At 39.7% G+C, this 22624-nt stretch overlaps 1 protein-coding gene across 3 annotated transcripts in view; it reads right to left on the bottom strand.

Annotated features, from left to right (window-relative positions):
* HPSE2 (heparanase 2 (inactive)) overlaps positions 1-19801 on the bottom strand; it is a 608936-nt gene extending 589135 nt beyond the window's left edge. For all 3 annotated transcript variants that reach the window (XM_077780539.1, XM_077780549.1, XM_077780559.1), the window contains exons 1-2: positions 19512-19801; positions 16439-16596 (exon numbers count right to left, since the gene is read on the bottom strand). In XM_077780539.1, coding sequence (XP_077636665.1) covers positions 16439-16596; positions 19512-19801 — 448 coding nt within the window. The remainder of the gene's footprint in view (positions 1-16438; positions 16597-19511) is intronic.
* Between the last annotated feature and the right edge of the window lie 2823 nt (positions 19802-22624).

Here is a 22624-nt window from a genome sequence, read left to right as displayed (position 1 = left end):
TTAAGGTTTCACAGTGCTCACTTCCATGCCCTTACCACACCTCTTTTCTGTATTCATACAGCAAATGAGAACACTGGGGGAGCAAGCCAGTGTAGGAAGTACTGCAAGTAGTGTAGGAAATCAGCTGCCAGGCTGGGAACTGAATCCAGGGATTCAGTTTATATCCAATTACTAAAAGTTGTCTTTTTAGCTTTTGTCTAAAATTTTTAGTTGTTCCCTGTATTTTTTTTCCTTTTGAATAAACAAGCTAGCTCTAAAATAGCAAGACTCTCAAGATGTAAGGGCTCCTTCTTCAAATGCAAGCTGCAGCTCCACAGACCTCTATTTTCTACATGTGAATATTTTAATACATTAGACTTGTAGATTCTCTTTAGACTCCAGGGCTCTTTTGGTCAATGGGGATTGCAAATGCAAATCCAGAAACAATTCCTAGAAACACAATGACCCTCAAGTTACATGAATTAAAGACTTGTTTTCCATTTTAATGGGTTCCAGAACACCACAACCTAATCCATTCATTATTCTTTCAACAGATATTATTAAGCATATACTATGCTCAGGCCCACTAAAATACTGTTATTTTTAAAATACCACCATACATTCAATGGCAGACATACATGAGACAGAGGTCTACTCTAAGATGAAGTGTGGAGTGAGTCCTTAGGCACCATTACTTTATAGTCAAAGGATCATTAGTCCCTCTCTAGCTTTTAAATGTTGTACAAGTGTGTTAAAACAAGAATCCAATACACATAAATAAGTGTTTTGGCCATCCACTATTTACTCATCACTGAACTAGATATTATGAGATTCTAAAATGGATTGGGAGCAACCATGTATTGAAAAAAATACAGATTTTCGAATCATCAGCTCTGACTCTGTCAAATTCTAGTTGTAAACTTAGACAAGTTACTAAATCTCCCTGAACTTCAATCTCTCCTTCTTTAAATGATGGTATTTGGAAAATCTGCCTAGTAAGGTTGCTTTGAGGATTTAATGAGATGTAAAATAAAAGTGCCTTGCAGAGGGTAAGTGCTCAAGAACTGCTTATTCTCTTTCTTTCAAAGAAATTAGGGCACTAACACTAAGTAAAAGGTTACCATTTTCATAGAAGGCCTAGAACAGTAAGACCAACAGTAAGACCAAATGAAAAGTGAGAAATACCAAAGGCATAAAAAAAAAAGACAGTTGGCATTGCATCAAAAAGGCTTCATTATACTCATGAACTAAAAGAAAACACTTTTAGGAATAAATAAAATGTGATACATCCATATAGTGAGATATTATATAACAATAAAAACAAATGAGGTACCAATATAGCTACATAAGGATAAACTTTGAAAACATGCTAAGTTAAAGAAATAAGTCCCAAAGAACCATATATTGTACAATTCTGTTCATATGAAATATCCAAAATAGGCAAACCCATAGAGACAGAAGGTATATTAGAGGTTGCCTTGATTAGGGAAGGGGAGAATCTGGGGGAGATAACTAAGCAGTGCAAGGTTTCCTTCTGGAGTGATGAAAATGTTCTTATATTGATTGTAGTGATGGTTGCACAACCCTATGAATATATTAAAAGTCAGTAAAGTATATACTTTAAATGTGAATCATACTGAATGTAAATTATATCTCAATGAAACAGTATTTTAAGAAGGTTAAATGAGACAATGCTCATATAGCATCTTGGAAGAGCTCAGTAAATTGATGATGTCACTGACACTAGTTCCATTAGAAAATACATTTAACCTCCATTTTTTTATGCATGTGATTGATGAGAATCACCTGGACCCTTAATGTCAAAATTACACCACTCTGTAATACAGAACAAACTTAAGAAATCTCAGCAATGGTCTTAATAACCTACACTCTTATAAACATTTACAATAATCAGAAATAACAGTAAATCTGTCTGGTGACACGTATGAAGCTGTCCCCAAGTACTTCAGGTAAAGCTTACTGCCTATTCCTCTGTAATTTATCTATTCATGTTTCTACAGATCACTATCTATTGTATATGTCATTTTTTCCTGCTAAGTGTAAGTTCTATTAGAACTTTTGTATCTATATCCCATCCACTTTTGTATCCTTTGGGAGAGCATACTGCAATGCTGGTATGTAGTAGATACTTTTAAAAAAAATGTTTATTGAATGAGCATTTAATGAAAATTCAAGGATTTCTTATAATTTCTCATCTATCTAAACCTGTTTCAGCCTCCTTAAAAAAGAGGAGGAAAGGGTTTTGAAAGCTAAGCAACTTAGCAATTACACCCCATATTCCTACCTCACAGATGAAAATGCCTCAACAACTAGTTTTGTCAGACTTGAAGTTCCAAATCTACCATACCATAGTTATTAAAAGTTACTATATTATTTATGGTATTATATATTATACCATAGTTATTAATATTAGTAACTAGTAGCAAAACCTTGCTACTCCAAGTATGCTCCCCAAATTAGCAGCATAGGCAAGACCTAGGAGTTTCTTAAAAATGCAGAATCTTACTTTTAACTAGATCCAGGTGATTTGCATGCATATAGAATTTAGGCATCACTACAGTAAAGCTGGCTATGCCTGGGCTCTAGAGTCAGACTGTCTAGATTTGAACTCTACAACAGACTATCTCGGGTACCTTAGGCAAATCACTTCACCTAGAGGTTCCTACTACAGTGTGCACTTTAGAAGAACCTGCAGAGATTTTTTAAAAATCACAATTCCTCAGCCTAACCTCAAGGATTGATTTCACCAGTCTAGGGCCCAATATCTTTTTGAAGCTCTCTTGGTAAATTCTAATGTGAAGCCAGAATTGGGAACCACTGACTAACATCAGTAGGTTTCTATGAAATTGGACAATTAAGAATACCTGCTTCATGGGGTTGTGAAGAAAAAAATCTGATCACCTTTGAAAAGCTTTTAGCCCAGTATTTGGAATGTAAGTAGTCAGTAATTGGTAGTTATTATCATCATACCTGGAAACCTGAAAAATGAATTGTCTTGGAGAAGGAATAAAAAAACAGGCTCAAATGTACTAGTCTGGCCTCACCCTATGGGCAGGTACCTGCCAAACTCATGAAGCACCAAAGAAAGGACACAATCAAAGAATGCATTATCCCCAGGATGAGTTTTTCCTAGCAGCAAACTGTTGATTGAAGCTTCAAGGAAACTACAGTGTGTCAGGTAAGGGATAAACCTTCTCTGCAAGGTGTCAGAAAAGGCCAGCACCTTCACTTGGAATGTACGATGGGGGGGGGGGCTATTTCAGCAGTTCTGTAACACAGGAAATCCCCCTTACCACACCTTCCTGATTTATACTGATTCTTGATACACACCACATGTATCCTCAACTCTTTTCCCCTCCCCCCAAGTTTTCAATCATTCTGTTCCACATTTAGGTGATGAAAACTTAAAACCTGTGGTTATACCTTCTACGAGAAATTTCATTTTGAAAGCTTGCTAAATTTCAACTTTATTGCCATGAGGAAACAGAAGAAACAAAAGACCTCAGTCATTTACTAACACAAAAACCCCTAGTGAAGACATTTAATAAGTGTAAGTTTTCTGCTGCAAGTTGTTGAAACTCCTGACCTTTAGACTGGGGTGCCATTCATTTGCTTCTACAAATGGTCTATGGAACAATACCATTTATTTTTGTAACTGTTTTGGGTTACATGTTTACTTTCACCTATGGATTTTAACTTGGCTAAGCCTGGCCTGTAGTTCCTTTTGAATCTAGATCTCACTGGATTTAACCTGAGTCTACTCTTCCAAAGGGATTCATAATGGCCAGGCAAATAATTCCACAATCTGGTTTTTCAACAATTGCAAGGAAATAAGCACCCAGATGAAAACACAATACCTATTAAAGCACTGAAAGACACGTAAAGATTTATCTCAAAGGCAATTACAAAGTTTTTTTAAAAACTGTGCACGGTTTAGTGACTATCAGGACCAAAAAGCTCATGCACTATTTCCAGCTCTCTGCCTACTCACTATGGCCTGCTCATAGTAAATGAAACAGACTCCTCTCCCCTTCCACTGGGTGCACTGTGATAGCTAATGAATGTCTACATATAAAAAAGCTTTTAAATTCTTTGTTGGAAGTCTCCTCAGAGATACTGGCTTCCCACAGAGTGCTCTCAAAGTCCCCTAGTCCCATTCTTTGGACTGGTTCTAACCTCACCCTGGGTTTGGACACCAGTCTCAAGGGAGTCTAAGATTCTGGTGGCATCTCCAAGAACAGCATTATATGGCTTGTTCAGGGGTTTGTTAATGAAGAACAGTTCAAAAAGATGCAAGAATCCAGGACTAAACTGGCCTCCAGCACACCTTCAAGTAAATATACCCTCTCACAAAAGCCATAGACCCATTCCAGAATTTGCTTCAGAGTGTCTCAACCATTGCAGAATACAAGTACCCACCTGATTCACTGTAGTGGAGTCAAGGGATTATCATTTGCTCTGATACCTCATTTAACAGGATCAGGCTTAAACGTAGAGGTGCTGCATCCTAATCCCAGCCCTGCCACTTAAAAATCATGTTACTTTAACAACTTCCTCGAGTCTGTTTTCTCATTTGTAAAATGGAAATGACAAAATTTAAAATAAACTTACCATACACAGTTCCTCTAAGTATCAGAGATGTTTTTATAACTTTAAAGAACATTACAAATGTAAAACGTAATCATTTTTCTCCTGCAAACAACTTATTAGGGAGCTATTCAAAAATGGCTACCTTCTGCCTATTTTAGTTTGTTTCCAACAAAACATCATGCCAGGTCTTCATAAATCTCACTTCTTTGGCTGACTAATATTCAAATCCACAGAGCAGCTTTAATGAGATGAGTGACATTCAAAGAGAATCAAGAAATCCTCAGCTAGGATTGCTTTCAAATCACACAGTGATATAACATTTGAAAAAAAACTCAAAATATTTTGCATGTCATTTTCCATCTGTATCCAAAACTTTACAAAGCACTTATTTCACTAAAGGAAGCCATACTTTGATGCACAGAATTAGTTTTGCTGTGGCTGTTTTCTTGACATTTACTCAAAGAACATATTATAGCTAAAAGGATTAAAATGGATAAGGGTGCTTAAAAAGACGTTAGGGGAAAATAAATAATTTAAATCAAGTTCCAATACAAAGAAAGAAATATGATACTGCAGCACTGCTTCATTACAAACTATAGTCAAATAGCAAACAGAAGCTCTTGCAAAAATGTACCAATGAAAGAATTAAAGAGAATCTCGGTTAAGTTACAGCTCATCCACACGTGGATTATGTACTCACTAAAAAAAGAGACCACAGTTACTGACTAAAAGGTCATCTATAGGGGCACCTGGGTGGCTCAGTTGGTTAAGCGTCCAACCTCAGCTCAGGTCATGATCTCACGGTTCATGGGTTCGAGCCCCGCATTGGGCTCTGTGCTGACAGCTCAGAGCCCAAAGCCTGCTCCAGATTCTGTATCTCCCTCTCTCTCTTCCCCTCCCCTGCTCACGCTGTCTCTCTCTCTCTCTCTCTCTCTCAGAAGTAAGTAAAACATTTAAAAAATATTTTTTAAAAAAAGGAAAAGGTTATCTATAGAAGCAATTTATACAAAATGATCCCAATTATATACCTAAAAGTTTATATATCTGTAAACATATAAAAAGGTCTGAAAAGATACATGCCAGGCCATTAAAAGTGATTATAACTATAGAGTGGGACTGGAGGTCATTTAATATGTATATCATTGAATTTATATTAGTAAATGTATATTAGATTGGTGATAAAATAAAAGCATATACCTTTAAAAATGAAAATATGAATTAAGAAGTTAAGCATTCACCAAAAATATTCTATAATTTTTTTAAAGCAGAAGCAATGAACATAAGAAAGGTTATTCCCTTCAGTATATTAAGCTACCAAATAAATGGCAGATAATAAGTCAACAAGTATTTGCTACAGAGCTACTATGCAAAAGGCACTCCACTAAATGTTATAGAAACAACAGAAACGATACAATGACCACTCTCACAGTCATCTAAAATCTAAGGGTAGAGCATGGCAAGGGATTGATTTTTGGATAATAAAAGCCTCAGAAAGTCAGGCTTGAAGAATGTTGCACGAGGGAATAAAGTAATCAAATCACTTTGAGCTGAGTCCTGAAGAATTCATGGAGAAGGAGGACAAAATTGAGCAGAGATTTCCAAGGTAGAAGAATTCAAAAATAGGTAGAAAGTGGGCAAACAGATGAGGGACTGGGGGATCCAAGGGTTTGAAATGAAGCAAAGAGAGTAGAAGCTGACTCTCAAGGGCCTTGGAAAGCTGGAGGAGAGTGAGAACTTGAGTGAGCAGATAAGAGATGTCTCTGAAGGTTTTTAGCTGGGCAGTGAAAGGATGACAGTGGAGCTTCAGAAAGATTAATCAGGCAGCAGGACAGAGAGAGGACAGAGACAGGGAACTAAAAAAGAAGTGACAGAATGAGGCGGTAAGTGACCAAACCAGATGAAACAGCCACAAAGGAAATACTTTTCATGTAGCCCCATTCTCAAACTTTCAAATCAGACTCAAGCTAATATAAATCCCAAGGAAAGGCCTTTGAAGCTTTCTTGGCAGAAAGAGGAACATGGTGCTGTTACACTATAAAAAGGACAGCGACAATGACCAACTTCAGAGTGAAAATGTCCTGGGTCCAACAACAGCTCTGCCACTTAACAGCAAAGTTACTTAAATCACCCCTGAGACTTTGTGTAGAATTATAAACTTCTTTCTCCCTTGGTTTCTTCATTTTAAGTGACTATAAGTGTTCTCCACTTGAATTTAACAAAATATCAATTCAAAGAGAAAGAGGGAGGGAGGTATAAAGGGTTTTCTTGAAACTTCACCCTCATCAGTTCCCTTACTCTTCACAGGGTTTCACTGAGTTTAGAACTTAAAGCAGAGTATGGTTCCATTTATAAATAAAAACATAAGGTAATTCTAAAACTGCCCGATTTGATTGTAACGTTCCAACAGCTTTTTTAAATATACTTATTTTTCTGCTTTTTATCCTGCCATTTCCCTTACGTCAATAACACTATTTACCCATTTCTATTATTTTCGATACATCCATTTCCAAAAATACCTCCTTCCGAGAGAAACTAGTAAGTTCTATTCTACATTAGCTCATTTGTTGTTCTATTACTTCAATATGTCATAAAGTGTGACAACCATCTCTTTCAATTGTTCATGTGTCTCTACGTGATTATTCTTTTGTTGTTTTACCTAACAAATATTTTGTGTTCTAACCCACAACTCTTTCAATTATCTCATGGGAAGGCCTATGGCACACATATTTTTAATGACTGACAATGTTTAACATAGAGCTTTTGAGTGCCAGATAGATGAATGGATGAATGAATAAAACAATGAATGAGTGAAAGACGGGACCCCTCTCCTACCTAAGCAGGGTAAAAGAGAAGGCAGGGCTGGGTTCTAATAATGGCTCTACCAACTACTCATCTTTATGACCTTGAGCAAGTCACATCTTTTCTGAGTCTCAGGTTCTTCGTACACACACACAAGGCTTCTCATTAGACTGATTTAAGAACTAAATGAGATAACATATGTAATGCATAGTAAGAACACAACAAACAGTAGCTATTACTGGCATTATTATTATATGCCCTTAAGGCCAGATCAAGAGCCCTCCTCCTAAGACACCTGTCCTGACTACTCTAGCTCTCACTTAACCTCTTCTCAACTCCTGTAGCCCTTATAACTTGTCTACATCATTTAACGTTTGAATATACCCTAGCCTGTTCTCGTTGTTATTATTTCTTGTATATCTTATGTGTCTGAAAAGATATTTAAGCCTGCAGGTTATAACTGATGTCACTGAGTCCCTGTTCTACAACTCATTAGCAGGGTGATCTTGGGCAAGTTAAAGTTACTTAACTACTCTGTGCCTCATTTCCCCATCTGTCAAGTGGGAGAAATGGTGCTTTCCTCATGGGGTTAATAAGAGAATTAAATGTGTTAATGCATGTAAATTCCTTAAAATCATACTTGGTACATAATAAGCACTCAATAACATTAAGTAATATTATTAATTTATCATTACCATTATTAAGCTACAGAAAAATATCCACTCTTATTTCAGAGTATGCCACAACTCTGAGCAATTTACCTTTTTTCAACTTTCCAATCTCACCTTGCTTCCTTCAAGGTATTTTTGCCTTTCCAGGGCAAGTGAAGATAAGGTAGTGGTTTAATCCCCAACAATACAAACATCCTCAATACAAACATATAGATAATAGATATATACTCCGTCTTTTCTATACGCAGCTTACATTTTTTATTCTTTATTCATACAAAAAGCAAAACACATGCATTAAGGTTTGCAAAAAATATAAATACTTCATTTGACTTAAAGTGTCTGTCCCATGCAGGGGGTTGATAGTTATGTCTACATATATTTTTATGTGTGTCAATGCCAAGTGTATTTTGATTGTAAATTCTTAAAGACAAAAATGATGTCCGCTTAAGTCAATCAAACATCAATTCTGGGGCACTTCGACTAAACTAGATTGAGTATTCAGAGAAGAATTTCAGAAAAATTCAGAAAATGAGGAGAGATGAATGAGGACTGGCTTAACAGAAGTTTTAATAGGAGAAAAGACAGGCAGAGCTTTGAAGGACAAGTAAATTTTCAATTCAAGAGGGAAGAGGAATGTTCAAGGTGAAAGATATATAAGCAAAGTGGAGGGACTAAGCAAAGATTAATCTGACTGAAGGAAAGAGATAATACTAAGGCTACTCTGAAACTCTACAAATATATAAGACCAGAGCACTTTGAGACTGCAGTTCATGCTTTATTCCTCTTGGTAGTCCCAATATCTAGCACTGAGCTTGGCATACAGTTGATTTTATTTAAAAGGATTAAATTAAGCAAAATTACACTGTTTTTCACTACACTAAATTGAAGAAAATGGACAGAACTGAACCTCACTCAATCAAATCATGAAACCAAAGGACAGTAGAGTTCAACAAGGTACCCATACCTTGTTACACTGGCCACTAATCAGAAATATGTGTTTACCCTGACTACGTCACTATCCACAGACAAGTGCAAGAAATAAAACACACCCAATTCTCTCATGCTAATATTTTCTCTCTCTCTCTCTCTCTCTCACACACACACATACACACACACACACACTCACACACACACACACCCTTCAGTATTTCCAATCCACTGCCTCATAGACTGAGATAGCTGAAAACTTGATTAAGGCACTAGGAAGCACCGAAGTTAATCTATTTTGATGAAGGAATCACAGAAGAGGCTCCTGACTCTAGGAGCCCAGACTGTGTGACTAGCAGCCTGATCAGGCCCAGGGATTCATGAAAGTAATTTCTTTTCTTCTATGAAGTACTCATCCCATCAGGAGAGCTTGGGAGAACAGGAAAGAGAATTTAAACTCATTTGGCAAGAGAATGATACTTGGTATTGGCAACAGTAGCAGAATTGTGTTGTACAGGAACATACAACTGTCTGTGCATTACCTTTTGTCCCAATGACCAAGTGATAAATTATACAAATGTGGTTGTGACTATAAGGTTTATTTACTGAACTTTCTGATTCACTGAAATTAATTAAGCCACCTTTACTCATAACAGACCCCAGGGTTTCCTGATCTCTACCACTTCCAGCACTCTACAGGTGGCCATAATATTAAATTGTGACTAAATGAGAGGATGACTATATCTTTGTGAGATACCATATTCAAATTCACAGTGAGCTTCAGCTAGCACTCAGGACTTGGGTACCAAGTTTTAAACATTACAGAAAATGCATCCATTTTGTTTCCAAAAGGCAGAATAAAACATATATAAAACTTCAAGTAATTTCTGACACCCTTTAATAAAATATTAAATTGAATCAAATCCTTCTAAAGTTGCTGGCAGACAAGTCATGAAATACCAAATGATGAAGCTGGAAGTTTTTCTTTAGCCTAAAAATCTCGAGCAACTGCTTTTGGCTGCTGCTGCTAAAGTGACAAGAGGTCAGTAGTGTGTAATTTGACATTAATGCCTCGGTCTCATTCATTTTCTCAGCCTTAGTGTCAAACAGGAACTAGATGCTTGCTCAATGAGTAAATTCATGAATGAATCAATACTATAAAATATTAACCTGTTATTATTCCATTAGAAGTGTAATGTAAAACTTATCAGGCAAGTTCCAAAACTTTATTTTTCTTTTATGTACCCTATAATGTAAGAACCAAATTATTAAATTTAAATTTTAAATTGTTAAATTTTAAATTCAATCATGCTTCCTAACTCAAACCTCACCAAGTACAGTTACAAAACACTTCAGCTAGAGTATGTGAACATGTGTAGTAATTTTCAAAAGAGGGCAAGGGTCACTGCCCATGTTGAAAACATGTCCTTGCCCTCTCCAATCGAATAATAGAACTTATAACAGCCTCTATTTTTGTATAGGTACAATAACATTATGCTATGCCTAAAGCTCAAGACTCTCATAATCTAATCTAGATTGACCTAACCAACATTTTCCCTCAAACATATACTTCCTTGTTCTTCTTCAATTACATATTTTGGAGCTCGCAAAAATATATTAGAACTTCTTAAAACTCAATTTAAACATAATCCTAACAATATGAGCTTTTCTTAGAATCATTTCTAAAATTCACTTTTTTATATGTTTTAATTACAAACATTTCTGAATTAACAAAAATATGTGCAAGTAGACTTCTATACAAAAATAACATAGTTGTAGCAACATGAACTAAGATAATTCCTAACATGTACCTTCTATGCAGCCAGGATGGTCTCCTTACTATGCAAATACTTATTTAGACTTTGCCTCATGCTCTTTCCCTTGAGCTAAATGTCCTCTCTTCTTAACTCTACCTGTCTAAAGTCCACCTATCTTTCACAAGGCCTAACATAACTCCTACCTAAATCTGGCCTATATTCATCTCTACTTTTCCTGTTACACTTGGCAAATTATAATGTTTCACTTAGCACTTCTTTCCATATTGTCTCTGAGTTACTCTTAAGTTTTATCCGTATAAATGTTATCTCACCAATTAAGTTATTAGTTCATTGACAGGAGGGGTAGTCAGTGTCTTTCGAAGGGTACAGGTCAGTTATTTTGTAGAATGTCTTTCAGTTTGTTTTGGCTAGTGTTTTCTCATAATTACAGAGAATTAGGAATTCTTGCAAAGAATATCACAAAGGTGAGTCCCTTCTCATCACATCTTATCAGGAAATACATGATTATCAACATGATTTATCTGTTTATATTAAGCTTGATCACTTTGTTGAAACGATGTCTGTCCATTTCTCAACTGTAAAGTTAGTTTTTTCCCCTTTACAGACTCTCTTCTTTAGAAGCAAATCATTAAATCCAACAGACACTTACAGGGACAAAAGTTAAGTTCTATCTCCTAGACAAAGACAAAGAAGTATCAAAGATTTTGTGGACATAAACTAAAACCACCGCAACAATTCATTAATAAATATTATGGGAGAGATGCTTTGAATCTATGCAAATATCCAGTTTTACATTAAGCTCTCACCGACTTATTTTAACACTGGTTAGTAGACCTTGCTTACAGGTCTGATTTTAACACTGATTAGTAGACCTTGCTTACAGCAAGAACACTGCTGTGTTCTAATGGTGATTTGGGACACTATGTTAATATTCTGCCATTCTTTGTCTAGCATGAAACTAAACAGAGTAGGTAATCAATATTAACTGAATTTCAAGAAACCTTTATGTAAAATAAAATTAGATGGCAAAAGGTAGGGAAGTTCAAGGCAAATATGTATTTTGGCAGTTGTGCTATTCTTATGTCTTACGTCTTGATTGATGAAAAGGAAATTGAAAGAAAAAGAATTAACTACCTCACCTCTAAAACTGGGAAAACTTCCGGGAGAAAGTCGAACAATAATAATAGTCATGTAGTGCCTGAGAGTTTATAAAGTGCACTCATATTCATCATTTAGAATTTGAAAAGCTCTCTGAAGAGAAAATCAAGGTGAAGGAGATAAAAAAAACTTTCTAAGTTTGTGAAAAAGAACTATTAAATCATGAATTGGAAAATTAGGCATAAAACGAAGTTAAGGCTAACAAGGAAAAGCAAAAGTAAAGGCAAAGAAGAAACAGATACAATAGAAAAATAGTGCAAATCTTTAAACCAGGTGGTAAAGTTGATTTAATGCATAGCATGAAACCAAGATGACTTAGACTACTTAAGAGTATATGGTTAAAATAATGAAGAATGTCATTAAAATAAGCATTAAGAATAGACTTACAAGACTATGCACTGAAACTAAAAAAGGAATAGAATCTTCACATACAAAATCACTCATTTCTTCATTAGTCACCTCCATTTTCCCAGGCCTTTAACAATGTTCTTAACCCAATATATATCCAAAATTATTTGCTGAAGCTCTATATAATACTAGACATTTCAGAATATACAATAATTAGATATGGTCCCTTCCTATAAAGAATTTGCATTCTAACTGAAAAGGTAAAACATTTAACAGAGAGGAAAAGTTTTCATATACCTGTGAAGAGTTAAAGAGCAAAACAAGGCCAAAGAAGCTGAAAAGAACAATATAAAGAGTAAAAGCTACAATGGACTACAGAAAGAAGAGATCACTATGCATGCTCAGGAAAGGCCTTATGAATATAAGGGGCATTTGCAATGGGCCTTCAGGAATTGGGTAGGGGGTGAGATTTGAATAGAGCCAAGAGAAAGGCAATCAAAACAGAGATATCTGGCTGAGCAAAGGTATAGGATTGAAATAATGAAGGTGCTCTAAGGAAACAATGAAAATCAAAAGGGACAGTAATAAAAAATACGAAAACACATAATGCAAAATGTAAGCTTAACTTAAAATGTGAAAAGCTTTGAATGTCAAGTTGAGGAGTTTGAAAATTTTCTGAAAGCAATCCAAAAATAATCAGAATTTCTGAGCAGAAGAGTGATATAATATGTATGATATTTTAGATATTAAGCTGACTTTTGATGGCATAATAAATGGTGTATACAAAAGGTAAGGCAAAAGGCAAGATTCCAAGGTATAAAAAACAATCCTATTTTATTTCTTACATCATCACCATGTTTGTATGGAATTCAAGCTGCCTAAGCATAGAGTAGATAACTGTATTAAAAGAGTAACCAAAGACTCTCCCAAAGTGATACATAAACAATGGTTTTAGAAAATTAGAGAAAATGCAGTGGCATTAAAGTGCTTAAAAACTATTTGGAAAATAGAAGCCACATGACTTGTTAATTGCTCTATTAATTCAGGGGGAAACAATAACAAATCACATCAAGGTGGCTATATGAATACATTAATTATAAAAGTATATTTTACCCAAGTACTATTGGTTAATTTTACTCTTAGCATATAACAAAACTAAAGATCTTCTCTCATTACCACAAAAAAGGTAAGCCACCCTATGTTCTCCACCTCGATCCCTTAAAGACAATTCTCCCTACATTCACTTAATCCTTTTTACCAATTCCCCAATTCTATCTCCTTTCTTATGTATAAACTTCTGTCTCATCAAATCTTATTCACTCGTTAATCCCACCTTAAAATATTAAATGCTATAAATATTCCAAAATTGCCTTCATAAAAGTTAAGAGCCTTAGCCTTTATATAGTGCTTTGTAACCGACAAAATATTTTACACATATGACATCTTAAAAGCCTGACAGAAGCAATGCACAGCAGGTATTATCATCATCCATATGCTATAGAGAAGCAGCAAGCCCAGGGCCACACAATCAAAAGTGATAGAGTGAAGCCTGCAATACAGGCTTTCTAAATACAAATTCCATATTCTCTTAACTATAACATTCAGTTTCATAATATGCCAGTAGGGTTATCTTATTACTCAAAATGTATGTCATTACTTTGTATTATGTCAATACATTTTTTTTAATAAGGTGCTTATGCCCAAGTGCCTATTAAAGGGCCGTTTACTTAGATCTAATTACTTTTAAGATGTTCATGTTGAGATAATTATTACTGGATAAAGTGACAACTGAAGTATAATGTTTGCAAAATTGCTAAGACTATACCAAAAACATTTTTGCCTTAAATTCTGTAGTGCAACATGCAACAACAAAGACAATATGGGTGATTTAAGGATTTCTGAGCATCAAAAGGCAGAAATAGGGCATTCTTACTCTCTTTAACTCTGCTAAGGCCTCAAATACTGATATAGTTCAGAGCATCTTATTACTGGGGAGACATAAATCAAAAGGAGTTCAGCTAGGAGCAGTAAAATAGATTAGTGTCTGGAAGTACTGATTTTAAAGAAAGTTTTAAAGGAATTAAATCCAAGTAGTCTAGATAAAAAACAGCTATGAGGAAACCTTTTTTTTTTTTGAAGTTGACACAGCGAAGACAGAAATTATTTTGAGGTCTAAAAAATGCAAAATCATCATCATCATCATCATCATAAATATTTAGAGAATAATGTACTTATAAAAGGAAAATCCAGGATAAATATGCTGTCAAAAACCTATGGGATAGAACTCTCTCCTGTAAATGTGATAAAAACTACATTCCTAGAGATATTTAATACCAGGTTGGACAAAACAAGAAAAGGATTCCATATGGAATGATCCTGTACTGGGCCCTGAAGTGATGGGAATATTGAAGATGACCTCTTAGATCTTCTCCGTTTCTGATTTTTTTCTAAATGCTATGAAGTTTTATGGGGCACGGACTTCTGCCAATTTCCTTTCTCCCCATAATGCCCACTTTCTCCTTTCACAAAGGGAAACAAATTGTATCCTTCATTTTAAGCAGATCTCATGTTCTCAATGAATTGGTAATATAATCCTAGTACATGTTTGGGAGAAAAGGACCAATTCCTTTAACTTATAGTGGTCCTTTTTACCTCAGTGGTTCTTGGAGCTCATACATTTTTTCACAAACCAAAGAAGTAGTTCACATGGATTCAAAGAAGAGCTGTTTCATGAGGAAAAACAGTAATAGTCTCCCCTCTCATGTCTGAGCACAGAGCTGACAGTGACCCTGGGAGCTATAAGGCCCTGGGTCAAATTACGATCAGAGCTGCTGTTCAGGATTATCTTTTACCTTTCAGCATTTTATGCTAAGTGACAGCAAAATCTATTACAATCCAAATTTTTATGGTAATGACATTTACCTTTGAAAAGATGTCACTTTAAACTCCTATATACTTTGGCAAATGTTATAAGACTAAGTCCTATTCGTGCTTTAAACTCAAGAAGACTCAGCCTTGCTCTCTTTCTCCATTCTGGCACTTAAGAAAAAAAACGTTTCTCAGCCACTCTTGAAATAGATCTCTCCAGAATTCCCATTCAGTGAAACCCCAGAATATACAACGACATTTCCTAGTTTTGCTGATTTATGAGGACAAGATGTAACAAAATCCAGGAAGCTCTAAGAACCTGTCCTTGAGCCCTTTAAAAATAAAACTGGAGCTCACTTAGGAGAAGAGAGCAGGGCAGAGATAACCCTCCAAGAATGGACACCAATACCTCTTTTATACAATCTAAACAGCCTCAGTAGCTGAGGATCCACCAGTTCCTATCTTGACTATTTGAAAGACTTATGTCTCCCTCCCCACAAAGAAAGTTCATATATATTAACACTATATCCTCTAGACAAAACTTTAAAATGTCATTTTCATTTCTTCCTAGTAAAAATGAAACTGTTCAAACCTAAAAAAATTGGCCTCTCACACTGTAATATTAGATTTGGAGTTTCAAAGCCCTTCCAACACTTAACTATTCGGTCCTGGCAAGAAAGAAGGCTGGCATTTATAATCTCCTTTTAAAACAGAAAAAAGAATGTGACATTAGGCAGTCTGAAGGAGAACCCACTGTGGAGATTTTCAAACCTTCTCTAACAAAGGTCCAATCTAAAAGATATTGTCCAGAAAACTTTAGAGTGGGTTTCAAAAGAGGCTGAATCACCCATATCCTCATCTCAAGAAAGCAAGAAATAAGAGAAGAAAAAAAAAACACAACAAAGGCACTTTTCTAGAGTTTTAGTAATGAAACGTGACCCTAACCCTTTAGTAGCCTATGAACCTGTCTGAATTTTCTCAAGAAACCCACTTATCTCCCCACAGGTCTAGCCTGCTAATTGTTCTGGCTACCAGTTCTCGGCCTTGGAGCGCGGCCGCCCAGCGAAAGGCCGGGCAGCCTGGACCAGGACAACCTGGTGACCCCCTTTGCGTAATCACGTCAGAAGTCCCAAACTCCGGTGTCCCCTAGCCTGCAGCTACCAGCTTTTCAGAGGAGCTTCTACCAGGCTCTTCTCCAAGTCCTCTGCCCACCCGCCCTCACCCCACCACACACAGCGAGAGTTCACTCCTATTCCTCAAACTTCCCCCATCCTGCTAGACTTGAAGCAAGTTTCTCACCATCCTCATAGTTTTTGAGATAGTAATCCGGGCCGGGGCCCCCGCGACTTTTCGCCGGGTTTCTCAGGTTCTGGAACTGCAGGAAGTCGGTCCTTTTGCCCCCGAAGCGCAGAAAGGCGGGCGAAAGTCCCCGAGCCAGGGTCACCAGACGCTTGGAGCTGTAGGGGTAGAGAAAGAGAGAGGAAAGGATCCGGGGCGGGGGGAGGCGACCGGGCGCGGGGCACCGACCATGGCTCTCTCCCCACTCTCCGTGAGCAACCCGGCGAAGGCTACGGGCCGTGTCCGTCCCCAGCCCGCCATCCGCGCCGGCCCCGGCGTCTCGCGTGCGCCTGGCTCCCGGGGCTACGCCTCCTGCGCCCAGCGGGCCGCGCGGCCCCCTCCCTCAGACAACCCGACGCCGCTCGCCAAAGGTACTTCTTCCCAAACGTTAGTCTGCTTGTTAACACAGTGCGTGTGGGGGGCCGGGGGTAAGCACTTCTGCTGAGACGGGGCTTAGGCGCAGTCGCCCAGCTTCTGCCACTGCCGGGAAAGCGCTCCTGGCGGAGACGCGCAGCGCGCGGACTGCCGAGCTCCGACTTTTGCCAAACTTACTGGCTGGAAGCCGGAATCTGCGTCCCCTGCCCCAGGGGCACTGCAACCTCTGTGAAGAAGGTGAAACCTGCCTCCTTTCTTTCAGACCAGATTCCTGAGTTCAGGTTGGTTCTTTTTTAATGCTAAAGTTGAGCTTCCTTTAATACTATCTTGTAACAACCAGCTCACTAACACTGGGCGAGAGATTTCCGGAGTAAATCCTTGCTTTTCTGAGAACTTTCCCCATCCCTGCTTTGTACGGTAAAAGCAATGTCTCTTTGGCCCCTTAAATTCAGCCTGATCTCAGGAGGGGTAACATCATCCTCTCCACTCTCCGACTTCAGCTCCATCTTTTCCTTCCTACGTGGGCCCCTTTGGAAGTTAGCTCTAGGAAAAGTCAAGTTTGCAGAAATGTGGACCTGCTCGTCTGAGGCCACTCGAGGAGCATCGGAACACCAGCATTTACGTCTATTTAAGTTCATGATTTCCATAAGTAGTTTTAAAAGCCAAACGCTACTTCAGGAAGGGGTGAAGAAGGAGCGGAGCAAGTGCCCTTAGCCCCAAAGAATTTGAATCCGGATCTGTTAAGTTACTTTTAACGCTTTACTGGCTCAGGTTCTGAAAATCCAAATCCAAATGGAGAAATTACAGAAAGTCATAAAGGAGGTAGGTGGGTATGAGAGAAAAAAGCTGGGGACTCCAATTTCGGGGAGTTCCTGACAAAAGCCGCGCGTGGCCGCCCCGAGAAGTCCGGTGGCCGGGGACGTCGTTTGGCGAGGACTCCAGGACTGCGTTCTGGGACGGGCGCCGGCAGGGCGTCACGCGGGCCCACGGCGCGGGCAGAGGAGACCTCCGCGCGAGTGCAGCCCCGCGGAAAAGGCATTTCCAACAACCGTCCGACCGGAAGCCTATACAGCTAATGCAAATGCGCCCTGCTACGGCTTCTTCCCCGAAAAGCTTCCTTCCAAAATCCTTTAAGCAGCAAGCATTTAACAAGATGGTTTAAAAAGAAAGGAAGGTAGGAGAAAGAAGCCTGAGGGCGTCCGCGCAACAGGAGTAGTGCAGTGCAGGTGGGGCGTGTGTTTAGCGAACCCCCGTCACCCCCACCAACAGACGAGCTTAGAGACGCGCTCCCCTGCACGGCAGAACTCCGAGGGGGAAGCCGGGCGGCGCAGAGCTCTTCCCGCCTTCCCAGCGGAGGCACGGGCAGCAACCGAAACAGCCGCAGCGACAGCAACACCAGTCGCTCGGTTCTCCCGCAACGCCCGCTCCACGTGGAAGGAGCGCTCCGCGTGGCGCCTCCCGCTACCTGCCGCGTCCGCTGACCCGGCCGAGGCCCCGGCCGTCCCGCACAGCCGAAGAGCGGGAGCGCGCCAGCAGCAAAGCGGATTTCGCAAGGAGTGAAAGATACTCACGAAAGACGCGGGGCGGACGCGGCCTCCCGGCAGAAGAGTGGGACTGGGAGAGCGCTCAGGGCTCTTTGGGGAAGCCCACAGCTGAGGCTCCAATTCGGAGGGAATTTTTAAAAAATCAACACTTGGATTCGACATTGCAGACGATTTATTTATTTTATTTTTTGCACTGGAACTGTCCCTGAAGGGAAGGGATCATAGTTGCCTAACTGCTACACAGTAACAACCCAGGGAGAGAGTGAGCTCAATTAGATTCCAAACCCTTGAGTAAGGGGGGAGTCCATGGTACAAACCACGCGGTTCAGTAATCCGCTGGTGCCAGGTTCAAACCTCCGGAACATCCCCGGAGTATTTCTAGGACCCCTTCCGCTCTTCTTATATACCCCATGACTGGAGCGAGAATTTTTTTCCTTTGAAGAAAAACTAAACTATGCAGTTACCGCAGGAGATTTAAGTAGGAGGGACTGGGGGGCCATTCGGTCTATAAAAAAGCCTCTTACAAAGTCCTGATGTCTGCAGAGGACAGCAGAGTATATAAAAGAAAACTTCAAAAATCCGATCTAACTTGCCCACCGTTCAAACCTCTGCCTAAATTCGTTTTCTGTCTGGGAGTGGGAGAGAACGGACAAATCTCTTCGTGGAAAATCCCACTTTTGTGCGACCCCCCGCTTCAACACTCACGGGCACACACTCTCACACACACACACATCTATTCCTCTCGGGTCTTTGTTGCTCGAGACCTTTTCTTCGCTTTTGTAACTGCCCTGAACCTCTTGTTTCTTTTTCAGAAGGAGAAGGGGAGGCTAATTGTGGATATATGTAAGCACAACATTTTTTCAGTCATAACTGATAAGTTTCTGAAATGCCTTCTGCATTGCAAACATGTGCATCTTAATAGAAAACATTGCTTTTCTCAATCACCAGTTAAAGCCTCACAGCAAATATTCCAGGAGAAGGAAAACCTCTTTTCTTCTTTGTGAGATGCGCTTGGCTTATTTTCTTCTTCTTCTTTCCCCTTTGGAATGGGGGATAGGAAGAGGGAGGAGGGTGTTACTTAAAAAAATAATGATCCATGGAAGCCCCTGCCTTACCTTAAGAAATCGAGCCAGCCATCATGAATGATGGACGGATCCAGCTGCAGAGAGAGGAAGTTCTCATTGACTGTCCTGACTGGGTTCTTGGTGCTCACATCAAGTAGAATCAGGGTCTTTTCCTTCAAACCTGGAGCTCTGTCTACAGGCAAGGGTCTCCTGTCTCCAGCTTGGGAGGAAAGGGAGAAATGGAGCAATAGAGCCAAGAAGAGAGCCACCGGGGCTAGGCACGAGGGGGGGCGGGAGTTGCTAGAGGGCATGGCTTCAGGGAAGGCACAGAGCACCCTCATTAAATCCCTCTGATTTAAACCTCTCTTCCTACAAGGTCTCACTGGTGACTAATTGTCCTTATCTAAAGTGTGTGTCTGTCGGCCTCCCCCCCCTTTTTTTTCCTTTCCTTTTTTCCCCCCTCTCTCGCTCTCTTTCTCTCTCTCTCCCTTTTTTTTTTCAGTGTTTTGGTGCTGGTGGAGCGAACTCACGCCCCTAGCCAGCCTTCTCAGCAACTCGTGCCAAGAGTACTCGTTCACCAGCACCGCCCCTTTAAGAGATTTCAACTGCAGACATTTTTTAACTTTTTAAAGGTAAGGGGGGGGGGAGGCGGGAAGTAGGAGGAAGGGGTGGCGTTGTACCCTCCTGATTTAACCCTCTAGAGTCAGGAAGCGGAGAGGTGGATCAAAACTGTGTGGTAGTAACGTTTTGGGTACGGGGCGGGACGTCTTGTTTTTACTTCCCTCTCAAGGAGGCTCTGGGGAGGGCGGTTCTAGCTTCCATCCCGACAGGAAAGCCCCAGCGCCAGCCCTGGGCGCGCTGGAGTAAAGAGTGCGTCGTCCCCGCGCGCCTGTTTCTCCTGACAGCGGCAGGCATTTCTTCCACTGGGCCCTTTCCTTTTGGTTGAAGCAGCCCGAGCTAGAGAGGTTAAGTTGCAGAGGGGGTCCTGCGGCGGTGACGGTGATTCCTGCCAGAGCATAGAGTGCACTTCACGGACACAAGTATGGACCTCTGCGATGTGCTGGGCAGCCACACAGAAGCATCCTCTGACTCCGTTAGGGAAAACAGTGGCCAGAAGGAATACAAAGAATGACCAGGTCAAAGGGCTTATCCGCCCGTAGGGGCAAAGGACCCAGGCTGCGCGTGGCTCCGTTCTGACCGCAGCCGAGGAGAAAGTGTCTTGGGGACTTCAATATACGCTTAGTTCAAGTCAAAGCAACTTGGTCGGTGCTTGGATATTCTGGGCGGGGCTTTGCCCATCTGAGCCATGGCTTGGCCACTCCGCTGCAGGAGCCGACTTAGACTTGCCCTTCCAGTCCCTTCTTGAGATCGACCATGGGCATCCTTCCTGAGTGGAAGTGCGCCTTTATGGTGCCGGAAAGGAATAGAGTAACACAGCTGGGTTTTCAAAGTCGGCCAGGTGTCCATGCCAGTGTCCAACCGGACATAGTCCCTGTATGCTCGAGAACAGCCAGCCAGGAGCCTCATGGCACACCACCAGCCCTAGCTCACAGATGCTGACCCACACCTTTCAGGCGGAGCCACGGGTCCCATACCCAAACGCATGGGGGGAAAGGCCCAATTTGCTGTAGTCACATGATTGGGCCCTACTTTCAGCTTCTTTCTGGAACAAAATGGGCCTTCTACTTGGTAGATGAAGATCTCTTTTTTACCCATTGTGGGTATGCATTAGCGTCCCAGGGCCTCCAGATAGCAAACAGGCAAAATTCTAAAATGCTGAGCAAAAGTGTTCCCCAAACGTAGATGTGCAAATGGCAGTCTCAGAGACCACATAAACTGAAATAGCAACCTGTGTCCCCTTCTTTCCCCCCAGACAGGATTCAGGAATCTGAAAGGGGTTGGAATGTATGACCTTCAGCTGAGGTTCCCTGAGGAGCTTCTTTCTAATTAAGCAACCAAGAAATACAGAAGTTAGGTTGGGTTAGACTGGGAAGTGCCATGAAGACCTCCTACAATTAGGACTGCATAAAATAAGGCCAAAGGAGAAAGAAAATCCAAGACATATTATTTAAAAAGGATTTTAAAAACCAAGATGCTATACTGAAGTATTACATGCAGGCTTCGGCCCTTAAGGACTGCCTGCTTCTTTTCGTTCCTGAAAATCTTTAATACAACTAAATCCTTTAAAATATGTGTGTGTTTCTATGTGTGGGTGTGTGGTATGGTGTAAGTACCAGTAAAAATTACTGTAATTTAAAAATGTGTATTGAGTACCTCCTTAAGATAGTGACAGCCTGGAGCAAAGATTTTTATTTATCTTTGTATCTCAAGACACAGGCACTTAGCAAGCACTCAATAAATGTCTATGAAATAAATTAATGGTAAATCAAATAGTGCTCAACACACTAAAATCATGTACTGCTTTCAAGAAGAATGTAAAAAACCGTAAGACTTTTATTTGTCACAGTAACTTTGTTTTAGGTTTCTGTTCAGTAATTTGTTTTCCCAGTTATTAGTATTTTCCTGGTCAACTCCTTTAGGAAATACTTATTTTACAAATTCAGAAGCCATTAGTTTATTTGCTGTATTCAGAATTAAAACCAATTATTTATGTTTAACGAAGAGTCAGATTTTCCAAGGGCCAAAACACTCCCTGGCTTACAAGTGAATGTACTTTTAGAAGCCACATTCAGTGAGACTGGAACAACATAAATGAAATAGATCACTCACCCACTAGATGTCTATAATTAATGTACCTTTCAAAAATATATACTCTTGGGACTAAGGATGAACTTGGGTATAATGAGAAACTGTTTAATTACTAACTTTATCCAGAATTTTAGCTTACTTACCCAACTATTGTATAATTGCTTGGTGACCTAGTTACTTTAACCATTATTAAATGTTCTCATCAGAACCTGTATGTAGTACAAAAACCAAAACCAAAAAAAAAGTGCTTTTAAAAAAAATTCCTGATGAAAACCATCTTCTTTAGTCTAGCCACTGAAATTCTATAGTCATATACAGCCCCAGGACATCAAGGCAAAGAAAGCAATTCAATAACATTTAAGGAGTTCCAGATAGCCCTGGTTGACTACAAGATGACCTGATTGTTTGGTCCTTTGGTCTACTGTGGATAAAGATTTTTACAGGGCTACTCTTTC

The sequence above is a fragment of the Crocuta crocuta genome, unplaced genomic scaffold (assembly GCF_008692635.1).
Source record: "Crocuta crocuta isolate KB4526 unplaced genomic scaffold, BGI_CrCroc_1.0 scaffold170, whole genome shotgun sequence".
Taxonomy (NCBI): Eukaryota; Metazoa; Chordata; class Mammalia; order Carnivora; family Hyaenidae; genus Crocuta; species Crocuta crocuta.
This window is presented reverse-complemented; position numbering and strand designations above follow the sequence as displayed.